At 39.8% G+C, this 13,860-nt stretch overlaps 1 protein-coding gene across 7 annotated transcripts in view; it reads right to left on the bottom strand.

Moving 5' to 3' along the window:
* DGLUCY (D-glutamate cyclase) overlaps positions 1 to 13,860 on the bottom strand; it is a 50,589-nt gene that overhangs the window by 19,744 nt on the left and 16,985 nt on the right. For 4 of the 7 annotated variants that reach the window (XM_065838843.2, XM_065838847.2, XM_071809560.1 and 1 more), the window contains 4 exons: positions 6,387 to 6,492; positions 3,345 to 3,498; positions 2,479 to 2,677; positions 749 to 899 (listed from right to left, as the gene is read on the bottom strand). In XM_065838843.2, the coding sequence (XP_065694915.1) occupies positions 749 to 899; positions 2,479 to 2,677; positions 3,345 to 3,498; positions 6,387 to 6,483 (601 nt within the window). In that variant the 5' untranslated portion in view covers positions 6,484 to 6,492. Of the gene's footprint in view, positions 1 to 748; positions 900 to 2,478; positions 2,678 to 3,344; positions 3,499 to 6,386; positions 6,493 to 7,045; positions 7,248 to 7,341; positions 7,406 to 13,860 lie in introns of those variants that run through there. The other 3 variants (XM_071809562.1, XM_071809561.1, XM_071809563.1) reach the window with 3 other exon arrangements.

Genomic DNA, 13,860 nt, shown 5'->3' with positions numbered 1-13,860 from the left:
AAATTTCTGTCAGGAGAGGGTTGTTGTTTTTTGTTTGTTTGCTTGTTTGTTTGTCTGTTTGTTTGTTTGTTTGTTTGTTTGTTTTACTGTGACACATCTTCATATTACTGGTGTTTAGTTTGGGTTGGTTTGTTTGTCTTTTAAACAACCTCCTATTTTATCTTCCCTGCCCCCCTTGCAAAGAATAGGCTTATACTTGTTTGAGCTGGATTGTTTTAAAATATATATTCTTGTCATATTTCTATTTGTTCTGTCTTAAGCGTTGTGCTCAGTGTATCCTATTTCAGTATTTTTAAAAATAATGCAATATTTACTTTCACAGTTATCTGCTAAGATACAAAATGCATCCACACATACTTCTCCCCATGCTGTCAGTCATTTCTACCCTGTCATTTAAATCTCTGACAGCAAGAAAGTATTCACATATAAATGAAAATGCTTGCATTTTAGAAAAACATGATTACACTTTTTTAACAAAACCAGCCCACTGTATAACTTATCTACATCAGACAGCTATCCTTTATCTAAGAAATCTGAGTTCAGCTCATTCAAAACCTTATTTTCTTTCATTCTCTCTCCCTCCCACACACACACCCCACCACCCATATTTCAGGTGAACCATTAGAAAGGATTTAAACAGAATAAATAGACTGGTATAGGTATTTCAGTCCTAACACTTCCTATGGTTCCATCCTTCATTTTTATACACAGTAAAGTGCATGCAGAGTGAAACATGAAAAGCACTGACCAGGGTCACCCGTATGAATTGGCGCTCCGTGGGCTTCTTTTAACCCAGATGTTGCTTGAACAGCTGCTTCCAACTCGCTTTCCGGAACAGGTCTCATTGTCACTACTAAGTTGCAGCTAAAAGTAGAAACGCTGTAGCAAGGCACAGCTGTCTGCCAGTTCAAAAGAATCCAAGGTGTTAGCAGGAATATTGAATAATACTTCTAAAGCATTAGAAGAAATAAGTCTAAAACTTTGTGCTGGACTTGAGTCTGGAAAGGCTGCATTCTAACATTCATTTTAAATTCTTAAAAAAATTCTTAGCTTACCATATTTTTTTTTTTGTAAGATCCAGCAGTGTATGAGTGAAACATTCTATTCTTGAGCTTCTTTGCAGAGATCACTAACATTTTCAACATTATGCATTTCTTGCTCTGGCCCATGCAGCATACAGTGTGGTGAGCTCAGTATTTTCTGAATATTGTCAGAAAACAAGTGTGTGCTCTTTACAGAGAAAGGGAAAAAGCTTGTAAAAAGTATCACAGAGCAACAAATCTACCTGGCGTGAATCTGCCCTGTGTATGTGAATCCAGGGGAACGCTGTGCTCCGTAACACACAAAGGTCTGGAACTCCTGCTGCCGGCCGTGCCCGCTTCTACAGAACTGGCATGCCAGTTCCACACATACAAAATCTTTTGTGCCTCTAGAAGGGTCCATTGGAATCCATGGAATCCATCATCCTCGCTAATTGGGATGCTAAAGCACATTTTCTATTCAGAAATAAAGCAGTCTGATATTCGAGTTGCAATTGAACGTAAACAAGATATGTAGAGAGAGCTGTATAGAAAATGTTCATTAATAATCATTATAACAAAAATCATATCTGTCACTGAAGAAACATACTGTACAGTTCTTCACAGTATTGGCCTGCTATAATCTATTAAATTTTCTCAACTTAGAAATGGTAAAAGCAGATGCATGGCTGTATTTTGTTTCTTTAAGCTTGCTAGAAGGACTTGCGCATGAGATACTTTTGCACCTTCATTTTGACCAGGAGTATAGAAAAAAAAGAGTGTGAAACAATAACACTGAAAACAATAACCTTCCTCTCATAGAACAGCATCCAAATTATATGGAAAAGGTATGTAGATGTGTACTGAAGTGTTCTTAATACTAAAGGGCCTGCCTAGGGGAGCCAGAATTATTCTAGGATTTCAGCCAACACTAGAATCTGCACTATATAAACATGCTGAGCACAGTTATAATTTTTGGTGCTATTGTAGATACCTCAAGTCTTTGAGAACATCATCTTCTGTCCCAGGTCTGGTTTCATAGCAAATAGGCAGTTTAGAGGCTCTACTCTCACAGGAAAAACCCAAAATGTGGCTGTTGTGCATGCAGAAGAAACTGCTACTGTCATGGTTCATAAAAGGAATATTCCTACTGCAAGCCAGAGCTGGTATGGAGAGCAGGACACGTATAAAGCCATGGTCAGAATAGTGCACGGGTCATCAGCTAACACATTGAATAAAAAAGCAGACTGGCCTTGCAGGAAGTTGAGAAAAGCACTGAACTGAGGCTGAGCATATTTCACTCTGTATTTTTATGCACTCAGCACTGGTACATCCCTGAAGTTACTATGCAGGCAGGAAAAGAAGTTCTGATTTTGAACAATAGGTATACGTACATAATGCGAATATGGACAAATACTCAAAGGCAAAGTTATGACAAAGACTGTGTGTGTATACTTACCTTATACATGCTTACATTATATTTTTGCTCAACATATCTCACAGGAATGCCAACAGTCTGGACTGCTTTCTCAAATGAGAAGCTGCAGTCTAAATAAAAAGTGACCATGTCCTTAAGTTGTTCAGAATACTCCTTTAGGCTTTTCAGTGATCCAGTGCAAGTTCCATGCTCATATATTCTGTACTGTAGACAGTCAGTTCTAGTGAAGTAAGAAGTTATCACAGCTTTATTGTATTTTTTGAAAACAAGATTGTTTTTATTTACATTAATCCAGCATCAAACCACAAGATACAGATTACTTTACCCATTTCTTTTCTGAGTAACAATGAAACAAACGCATGCAAACCCCCCAAACACCTTACTCTGCACAAAAACAAGCCAGTAAACAGAACATTTTTGGAGTTTTGTGTTTTACAGGTAAATGTCCCTTATCTGTATCTTGTCTCACGGCTTCAAAAATTAGGGAGCTGTTATAAGTCTTCTTTTAAGCATTTACTACAGGAGTACATCTTTCACATTTCAGAGGCCCTACAAGCATCAGGTGGTCATCGTGCCTGTGTTACTGCTCGATGAAACAAAGCTAAAACCTTATTATTTAATTCTGCTGGCTCAGACTGCAAAATATTTAGAAATTGCACAATTTCATGTCTGTATTAGAGAAATACTGGTAATAGTTACAATTACCATGTTTCTCAAGAACAAGATGATTAGGCTTTTATGCACAGTTTGCATTCAAAGGTATAACTCCAAGAAAACAAGCTTGTTCAAAATGTGCAACAGTGTGAGCAGGCTGTTTCCTAAGGTCCTCCTAATCACCACCAGTGTTCACTGCAGAACTTTGAGACGCAGAGTTGGTCCATAGTTACCTGATATCAGGATCACTGCTCAGAGAAGGACATTTCCAATCACCTGGTTTGCTTCGGTACAGCAGCGGCAGGGCTCCATCATTTGCATGGCAAAACTTCTCAAAGTCATCAGCCAGGGACTTGTGCAAAATCACGACACTGGCCTGTTTATAGCCTGAAATTGTGGAAAGTAGGAAAGACTGATTATTAATTCAGTTTTTTGTTTGTGAAATAGTAACCTTTCTGTACAGATTTCTTTAGATGATCTATAAAAATTACCTAGAGGAAATTTTTGGTTCTGAACTCTATAATTAAACAACTTTTTAAAATGTTTTAAAAATCATAGCCGGATGTACTCTGTATGCGAAGTTGTTCACAGCTAATAAAATAGTTGGCAGACATGGGCAGCACTAGAATATGAAGACAGCATAATTACTTTAATATATACTTCTGCTAATTTATACATAAATCTAATTAATTACCTAGCCTGGGCAATTAGTATTCTATATATTTTCTATAATGCTTTACTTTGCAAATGTTAGTACAGAGCAAAACAACATTTTTCTTCACTTAATACCAAGCTATAAATCATGGCCAGTCCAACAGTAAACTCCTGGTATCTTGATGTTATGTAGCCCATTCTTTAGAAGTTTGTTGGCTACAGAATTTTACTGTGGGCTCCAATTTAACAGACATAATTACAGCTCAGGAATAAACTCTTGCCTGTCACACTGAGTCTCAGTTATTTCTACCATTTCTGATTTAGAAAAACTAAAATGAACAGAACTGCTACACTTTTTTCACTTGGAATCAACTTTGTTTTAAAAGGTTTTTGACTACTACCATGCAATAGCTTCTAAAGACAGGAACATTTTTGCAGTGAGGATCAATGAAGAAAGCTTACATTCATTCATTTAGCAAAAATGTATTTTCTAAAGAGCTGTAGTTAATACCAATGCCATTTTATTTTCCTGCATGTAAACACCAGCTGTTCAAATACAGAGTGCAAATCTGGAGTACAACTGGTCTGCAGTGTATAAAACTGCCTATTAACAGTCCCTAACTGCCATAGTGATACTGTCTTGAAAAGTTATTACTGTGTCTGGTATCAGACAGGCGAGTAAGAGGCTGCATAGCAGCTCTCGCTTTCTTAAATACTATGGTAGTCTGTCATCCAAGAGGGAATCATTTAGTTGAAATGAATGATCTACCTTAAAAGGCTGTAGAAAATCGGTCTAATCTTACTCTTGACCAAAGCCAAAAAAGAAACCAAACATAAAATTCTATTCCTTCTGGAAAAATGCAAAGCAAAGGCTGAAGTAAGCATGAATTTGCATACTGAATGTGCCCACAAACTGCTCCTTTGGGAGAACGCAGCACAAAAATTCATTTTATTACTAGCAAAAGTTACTAAATACAGAAACAGTTTCTTGCTAAATACAAAAATACATTTTTGTTAAATAAACATACTAAATGTACAGCTGAATAAAATACCACATTCAGTTATCCCTCAGCTTCACTCCTCATCATCCATGTGAAATCTGCAGGCACTTTTTACTTTGCTGGTGATATCCAAGAATTCTTTAAAAAATTGGTTTAGTCAGTGCATTCAACTCAGACAACACTGAATTTAAAATATTAGTCACATCTGACAGACTGAATCTGTAGGTAACTTTCAGGTATTCTATAAGCTCAGGAAGCTTCGCTGTAGCTCTTTTGACATCTTTATTGTTCCTCGTGATAACTATCCTTCCTTTCTTTAGAGATGAAAAGATATCTTTTCCCTTCCCATATCAGCTTATGCACATACTTGCATTACGCGTCCATCATTATGCATAGATTCATGAGTGACGTTAGTGAAGCTGGACAAGCTGATCAACCCATGTGTTAATTCATCATGCTCATGTCCTAACTCAGAGAAGTTTAGAAAGAGTTTTTAATTTCTTTGGTGAATGACAGTGAGGGCAGTAAGAAATAATTATTTTAGTAGTACATCACCCAATAACATAAAACAATTTTCAGGATTCTAAGTAACTCCGGTTACCCTAGGTTTTCTAGCTTTTGAATAATGGACCTGTGTGCTCATGACTACAATTCTGAACTTTTTTTGTATGTAAACAATACTTTTTTCTGATGTTAAAACTAACACATTTAAAACTACTGCAGCAATACACGCACTTTAAAATAGAGCTGGGGCAAACTGCAGATTATTAACATTATAACATGTTTTCCGTTCGTATTTTTCAACTTATGTATCGATGGAAAAGAAAACCATAATTTCAAGACTCACTATGCTTCTATAAAGTGACCCTTAATGTTCTTATGTTATACTAATTTTAGTCCATACAGATTTTTTTGATCAATTACTTGCTGCAGTATTTTAATTGTTACATTTCAAAGGTGATCAGAACAATGACACAGCCTTCTCTGCTTCTGTGAAAGTCCAGCTATAAGACAAGACAGAAATCTGCTTTTCAGAATGCATTCAGATATCTGAGTATAAAACTATTTTTCCCTCCCCCTTATTCTTGTCTTGCTGAATCAGTAACTTCCAACTTCTGCAACAAATGAAGCAGAAAATCACTTCTGTAACTATATGCCTCTAATTTTTCCCCAAAGTGTATTCCAATACATGAAGTAAAGCAAGATCTCTGTGAAGAACATAATATGTCATCCTACAAATGCGACAATAACATATCCAGGAAAAGCCAGATTGGGTTAAAGATTTTTTTCAGATGTTTTCTGCATTCATAATTTCTAAATGACATAACTGGGAGCTGAGGATGCACTTACAAACATTGAAAACAAAGTCCACGTACTTTACTCAGGTAGGACGATATATTTTCTCTGACTTACCTTTATGATTTAACAACACAGTGTCAGGTGCTTACAATGTGATTTCAGAACACCCAAGTGACTACAGAACATAAGTCAACATTTTCTTCTGTTTTACTTCAGTGTTTTTGATATTCCTACTTTCCTTCACGAACAAAGAATGAAAACACATAGCTATGCATCTACAATGGAGTCACTTTAATGCTTAGACTTCTTAGGTTTACTTACCCTCCGCCATCCCAGAAATATTACTGAGTCTGTTGCATTGAATTATTCTTCTTAGCACATGCGGAAAGAAAGATTTCAAGCCTCCTGTCAAAATCATTTATTCAGCCTGAACAGAAAGATAATTATAAATTTAAACACAAAGCACCTTTATGTTTTTGACATTTTCAATTCTGATTTTCTGGAGAACTTAGCTTAAGTTTCCTCCTTATGCTCCACCAAAGTTTTTATCACTGAGAAATTCTAAGTTACAACCCAAAAGGCAGAACAAAGTCAAAAGGTTATTTCAGTGACATTTGATGACTAAATGCAAACTGTATCTTTCCATAAATAAGCCAGAGACATGCACTTTAACATTCAGGATAATTTGCAAAGTTTTGCTGGCCCATAATGTAAGAAACAGATTTCTTTCCTTCCTGATACATATTCGTTTCCTAGAGTATTCACTTTTCCAAAATTAATTGTAACTTCAAAATTGTAAAAGGACAGATTGATTAACCCACCAAGCTATAATCTGTAATATTAAGTCTCTGTTAAAAATGCTTTTAGACAATTAGCAATGCAACCTTGCAGTAAAGAAAGAACTATATTCAGAAAATGTCATTTTAATACATTCCATGCATATTATAGTTTAAAAATATTAATTATATAGAAGTTAATACCCCTGTGGCTGTTCTTGTGCTGGGAAAGCAGACATAGAGTTGTTTCAGTCACTTGTCATACAATTTGGAGTGGAAACAGAGATAAGTACCCTAATTACAATCAATGTTTGACTCTCGTTTTACATCTTTTGCAGATATAAGATATCTTTTTTCCTGCAATCTAGTCGAAGTTCACACAAAGCTTTTCCCTCAATCTAAACTACCTAATAACTAAAAAGGGTTTATTACATGACTACTAGGAGAAAATAAGAGATAGCTCGGGGTACAAAAATAACTTGGCTGCTTATGATTCTAACCTTCATCACTTTAAAGAAACTGAACTATCCTCCAAGTAATCAAACTACCAGCCTCCGGGTTTTGCTTTAAATCAGAAGAATGACATCCCTTGATGTCATTCTCAAGAAGTAATAAATATGATAGAAACTGTGCTGCTTTTTTAAAAATATACCAGTAAATTAATGTACAATGAGATGTTACAGCCTTCTACCAAAGGTTAACTTTTCTGTTAAAGTTTCACAGTTTTTGTACTACAACTATGATAGTACAAAATTTCACTCTCACAGTGGAGTGGATTATAAGTGAAACACTTTATTTTGAAAATTCATACCTCTGAGCAACTCATTCCTTAATTAACTTGAAGAAAAGTAGTGATATTTTTTGACTGAAATTACACTTTCATCATAGTTTGTCTGTCTAAAATGCTTCCCAAAGCTTGCAGAATTCTGAGAGGTTAAGCAGGGTGCACTGAAATTTAGAGTAACCTTTGTATCTATTTTAAAATCTTTATATAACATTGTAAAATAAAAGAAATCAGTCTGGATTTTTTTTTCAGAACTCTATCTTGCTAATCTCTAACTCTTCTCATCTTTTCTGCTTTTACATTATCACTCCGTATGCTGCACAAAAAATAGTCTTCATTACAATATCACAAACAATTCCAAATACAAACTTTAAAGATAACAAGAAATTGGATTTAGAAATGTAGCTGAGCTCTAATCCAGGCCTGTAAGTGTCAATTTAAGACAACTTCTTCTTAATGCAAAACTAATTTCTAACGCCAGTCTGGAATTATTAATTCAAGTGGTTTCAAATTAAATACAGTGATCCTAATAGTAATTTCCAGGTGTCTCCATTAGATTCTTTCAGATGTTTTTCTTTATTTGTGAGCATCTTTGAAACCATCTAAACCATCTGTAGGATTGATGTCCTCAAGATCTACTGGCTTGCTTGGATCTGAAAGACAGTCTGAAGTTCAGGAAAATAGTTTGGGACAAAAGCTGTCTTCAGCTGGGTGTTTTATCACAAATGCCCTGGTCTGACGTTGGGCAAGCCCGATTCTCCCTTTATGAAGTGTGTACCCCATAGCAGAAATTGAAGTACCTATGGGATTTTATCAGCAAACGTTTAGGGCCCTAAAAGTTTTAGGTTCATATGGCAGCAAGTGGCTAACGAGCTACTGAACTGTGAATATCAGTAGTGCCGAAATGCTGGCTGCAAGTACCTTGCAGAAACACTTGGGCTTGTAGTTCCTGTCTGTGCACCTAGCCCCTGGCTTCAAAGCAACACTTATTGCTGATGACTGGTTAGGAAGTGAATAATTTAAACATTAACTTTGTACAAAAGTAGACTGATTCATCTCTTTCCGATGAGAGATAAAACTTGCCTTATAACCATTTGCTATCATTAAAGTTCCTGTGGTGATTTTATAAAACCGTAGGGAAAATCCCATAGGATTCTGAGTTATAACTTTAGACCACTGTACTTGCTATACAACAGCAGTAATAGATTATGCTGCTGTTTTTCTTTATTAGTTGCGAAATTTGGACAGATGATAGAAAATATTAGATACTCATAGTAAAACCTCTCTTCTGCTATTTGACTTCCTCAGGCATGGCTAGTTCCTATGCAGTATGTTATTTCCCTATGCTAGGGGGGCATTGCCAGGTTTAGATTCCACAGCCATTTCTAGGGCCTCCTGGAAATTGTTGGAGCCATCATGAACACAGCCTGTGTGGAATGACAGGGGAGAAGCACCAAGATAGCTCAGGTCTTCCAGCATATTCTCTGCTCTGTCCCATCAGGATGCCTAATGCAGTGCACAGACTGGCTGCATGGGCCTCTCAAGCAGAGCTAAACAGTCTGGTACAGCTGTCAATCAGTTATCCGGATCTGTTCCCTGGCAGAGGCTTTTCAGCTCCTTTCACTTTGTTCTGAGGTACTTACTGTTATCTGAAACTACCAGTTATCTCATGGGGGATGTTTGATCGTGATACAGATAGGATGGGGCGCAGGGAGAGTGTTAAAAAGTCCTTCAGAGCAGACGCTGACAGAGCTTATGAGACGGCCTGAGGGCATCCTATGTGGTGTCCCCTCACGAAGGGACCTTAAGACCTGGCTTTCCAGTCTGGGTTGCCTGTAATGGAATGAACCTTTAAAGCAGAATAGATACAGTCCTGGGTAACCAGCACTTGGAAATCAGGTAATTTACTGGCTGTGTAATGACAAACTTCATATTTAAAGATCCTAGTCTGGAAAAAAACTTGCTCTAAGCAATATTGTTCACATCAGATGCCCTGATTTACAATACCACCAACCAATATTGGAAAGCTTCATAGCACTCAAGTGTCAAGATCACTCTCGAAGAACCTTTTCTTACACATTTGGTTCCACATTAGAAGAACAATAAACGTTTTTCTTTTTAGAAGTTTACATGAAGATTCAACGTATTTCATGTGTATTTTGAGTCCTACATACTGAAATGAAAGGAATAAATATTAAAATATATTGCTGTGGCACTTGTCCACTATTGATTTGTGGCCACTGCTATATTCTGAGCTGCACTTCCAGATCTTGACAAGGATGATGGAAGTTCAAAGCTGGAAAGAGATTATAACATACAAGAATGATCTATAAGAATTACATAAGGAGCTGTGATCAGACAATGATGGTCGTATGGTATATGCCATATCAGTAGTTCAGAATAATAAATGAACTTGTCAGAAACAACATTGTATTGAAATGACATTATACTAAAATATATATATATATTCAGGAAAAATATTTACTTCCATCAAAGTGGCTGTCAGGCAGTACAGATACGTACCAGCTTTGCTAAAAGTTCTAAACACATCTTGGGCCTGGTTTTAATAAGTCACATGAAATGGTTAGGTGACGTCTTCATTTAGTATATAGCTGTGTAGCACCACTCCAGCACCACATTATCTGATTAATTTGGCCCAACTGATTTGCGAAATATCCAATTACCTAGGCAACAGCAATTTTCAGGAAGGCCAGATTTGGAGGGTGAATATTTTTTTTATTCAGAAATTGTGATCAATTGTTGCCATGTGAAGCTGTAAGTCATTAACCATTTCTACATGCTGTTCTCAGTGCAGGAGTTGGGTGGATGACTGTGTGCAACAATCTTTGCTGAGGTGACTGGAATGGGATTCATTCTAAGCCTCATCTTTATCACTGATTGTAAAGAATATGTTCTATTTCCTCTGAATCCCACGACTCGTGCTAGGAAAAACATATATTGAGAGGAATGTTACTTTATCAAAATCCTGCTGCTCTCAAGAGATACACCCTTACCTGCCATATCACTTAGAGATTCACTAGTTTCTCTCTTTAAGCCTTGTCTGGTAAAAAAAGTGAATTACTGTATATCAAGGTAAGAGTTAAATATTCAACAGTAATGCTTAGAAAAAATGACCAATACCATCCACCTTTGCCAGATAATCTCCAACCCAACAGGAAGCAAGAAAAATGCAATTCCGGACAAGATTTAATAAAGAGGTTGCCTTCTCTTTCAAATGACTTGTATGATGCGCAGAGTAGTCTCTTCACACCTCCCTGTTGTTTGCATGTCCAGGGCTATTTCTTGCTTCCCCCCTCCCTCTTTCTTTTGTCTCCAATGTGCCTCTGTCCCTGCCTTTGTCCTCCCCAAGTTCAGACCCCATCTCCACGACTCCAAGCTGGACTGACCTTTGTAGGGTTTGCATCCTTGGTCTGTCTGACTGCACACTATGGCAATATGGGAGTCTGGATGCCTTCTCTCCTCTCACTAACGCTTTTTAACTTATGACTGGAATGTGGTCATGGATGGCTACGCCCTTTTCAGGAAAGACAGGCCAGCCAGGCGTGGTGGTGGAGTTGCTCTCTATGTGAGAGAGGAACTGCAATGTACTAAATTCTGCCCAGGAGCGGATGAGGAACGAGTTGAGAGTGTATGGGTCAGGATCAAGGGACAGGCTGGCAGGGGTGATACTGTTGTAGGTGTCTATTGCCGGCCACCAGATCAGACTGAGGAAGTTGATGAGGCCTTCTATGCGCAGCTGAGAGTGGCCTCACAGTCACAGGCCCTGGTTGTTGTGGGTGATTTTAACTTCCCTGATGTTTGCTGGAAGGACCATTCAGCCAGCCAGCCACAGTCCAGGAGGTTCCTCCAGTGCACTGATGATAACTTCCTCATGCAGATGGTGGAGGAGCCCACCAGGAGAGGTACACTGCTGGATCTCATCCTCACTAACAAAGAGGGTCTGGTCGAAGCAGTAAAGGTCGAGGGCTGCCTGGGTTGCAGTGACCACGAGATGGTGGAGTTCAGCATCTCGTGTGGCAGGAACAGAATAGCAAGTAGAATTGCAACCCTGGACTTTGGCAGGGCTAATTTCGGCCTTTTCAAGCAATTGCTGGGGGAAATCCCATGGGCAAGACTGCTTGAAGGAAAAGGGGCCCAAGAGAGCTGGATTGCATTCAGAGATTGCTTCTTCCATGCTCAGGATCAGAGCATCCCCACACGTAGGAAGTCAAGGAAGGGAGCCAGAAGGCCTGCGTGGTTGAATAGGGATCTGTTGGGTATGCTCAAGCAGAAGAGGAGAGTTTACAGGTCATGGAAGCAGGGACTGGCCACTTGGGAGGAATATAAGGCTGCTGTTAGAGGATGCAGGAAGGCAGCTAGGGTAGCCAAGGCCTCCTTAGAATTACAGCTGGCGAGAGGGGTCAAGGACAGCAAGAAGAACTTTTTCAAATACATAGCAGATAAAACTAATACCAGAGGCAATGTAGGCCCACTGATGAATGGGGTGGGTGCCCTGGTGGCAGAAGACACAGAGAAGGCAGAATTGCTGAATGCCACCTTTGTCTCTGTCTACTCTGCTGGAGGCTGTCCTGGGGAACCCTGTACCCCTGAGACCCCGGATGAAGCCAGGTTAATGGAGGAGTTTGCTTTAGTCGATGAGGACTGGGTTAGGGAACAATTAAGTAGTCCGGACGTCCATAAATCCATGGGTCCAGATGGGATGCATCCGCGGGTGCTGAGGGAGCTGGCTGAAGTCATTGCTAGACCGCTCTCCATCATTTTTGCCAAGTCTTGGGAAACGGGAGAGGTGCCCGAGGACTGGAGGAAAGCAAATGTCACTCCACTCTTCAAAAAGGGCAAGAAGGAGGACCTGGGTAATTATAGACCGGTCAGCCTCACCTCTGTCCCTGGGAAAGTAATGGAACAGCTTATCCTTGGTGTCATCTCAAGGCACATCAGGGATAAGAGGGTCATTAGGGGCAGTCAGCATGGCTTTACCAAGGGTAGGTCATGCTTGACCAACCTCATAGCCTTTTATGAGAATGTAACAAGGTGGATGGATGATGGCAGAGCGGTGGATGTGGTCTACCTTGACTTCAGTAAAGCCTTTGACACAGTCCCTCACAGCATCCTCACAGCTAAATTGAGGACGTGTGGTCTAGACAATAGAGTAGTGAGGTGGGTTGCAAACTGGCTTAAGGAGAGAAGCCAGAGAGTGGTGGTCAATGGTGCGGAGTCCAGTTGGAGGCCAGTATCTAGTGGAGTGCCTCAGGGGTCAGTACTGGGGCCAATATTATTCAATATATTCATTAATGATTTAGACGAGGGAATTGAGTGTACTATCAGCAAGTTTGCTGATGACACTAAGCTGGGAGGAGTGGCTGACACGCCAGAAGGCTGTGCTGCCATCCAGCGGGACCTGGACAGGCTGGAGAGTTGGGCGGGGGATAACCTGATGGAATTTAACAAGGGAAAGTGTAGAGTCCTGCATCTGGGCAGGAACAATCCCAAGTTCCAGTATAGGTTGGGGCATGACCTATTAGAGAGCAGTGTAGGGGAAAGGGACCTGGGGGTCCTGGTGGACAACAGGATGACCATGAGCCAGCACTGTGCCCTTGTGGCCAGGAAGGCCAATGGCATCCTTGGGTGTATTACAAGGGGGGTGGTCAGTAGGTCGAGAGAGGTCCTCCTTCCCCTCTACTCCGCCCTGGTGAGACCCCATCTGGAATATTGTGTCCAGTTCTGGGCCCCTCAGTTCAAGAACGACAGGGAACTGCTGGAGAGGGTCCAGCGTAGGGCAACAAAGATGATTAAGGGAGTGGAGCATCTCCCTTATGAAGAAAGGCTGAGGGAGCTGGGGCTCTTTAGTTTGGAGAAGAGGAGACTGAGGGGTGACCTTATTAATGTTTATAAATATATAAAGGGTGAGTGCCACGAGGATGGAGTCAGGCTCTTCTCAGTGGCAAACAATGATAGGACAAGGGGCAATGGGATCAAGCTGGAACACAAGAGGTTCCACTTAAATTTGAGAAAGAACTTCTTCTCAGTGAGGGTAACAGAGCACTGGAACAGGCTACCCAGGGAGGTTGTGGAGTCTCCTTCCCTGGAGACATTCAAAGCCCGCCTGGACACATTCCTGTGCGACCTCACCTAGGCGTTCCTGCTCCAGCAGGGGGATTGGACTAGATGATCTTTCGAGGTCCCTTCCAATCCCAAACATACTGTGATACTGTGA

Source organism: Patagioenas fasciata, chromosome 5 (assembly GCF_037038585.1).
Source record: "Patagioenas fasciata isolate bPatFas1 chromosome 5, bPatFas1.hap1, whole genome shotgun sequence".
Taxonomy (NCBI): domain Eukaryota; kingdom Metazoa; phylum Chordata; class Aves; order Columbiformes; family Columbidae; genus Patagioenas; species Patagioenas fasciata.
The sequence above is the reverse complement of the archived record's forward strand: the minus strand, read 5'-3'. Positions and strand labels throughout refer to the sequence as shown.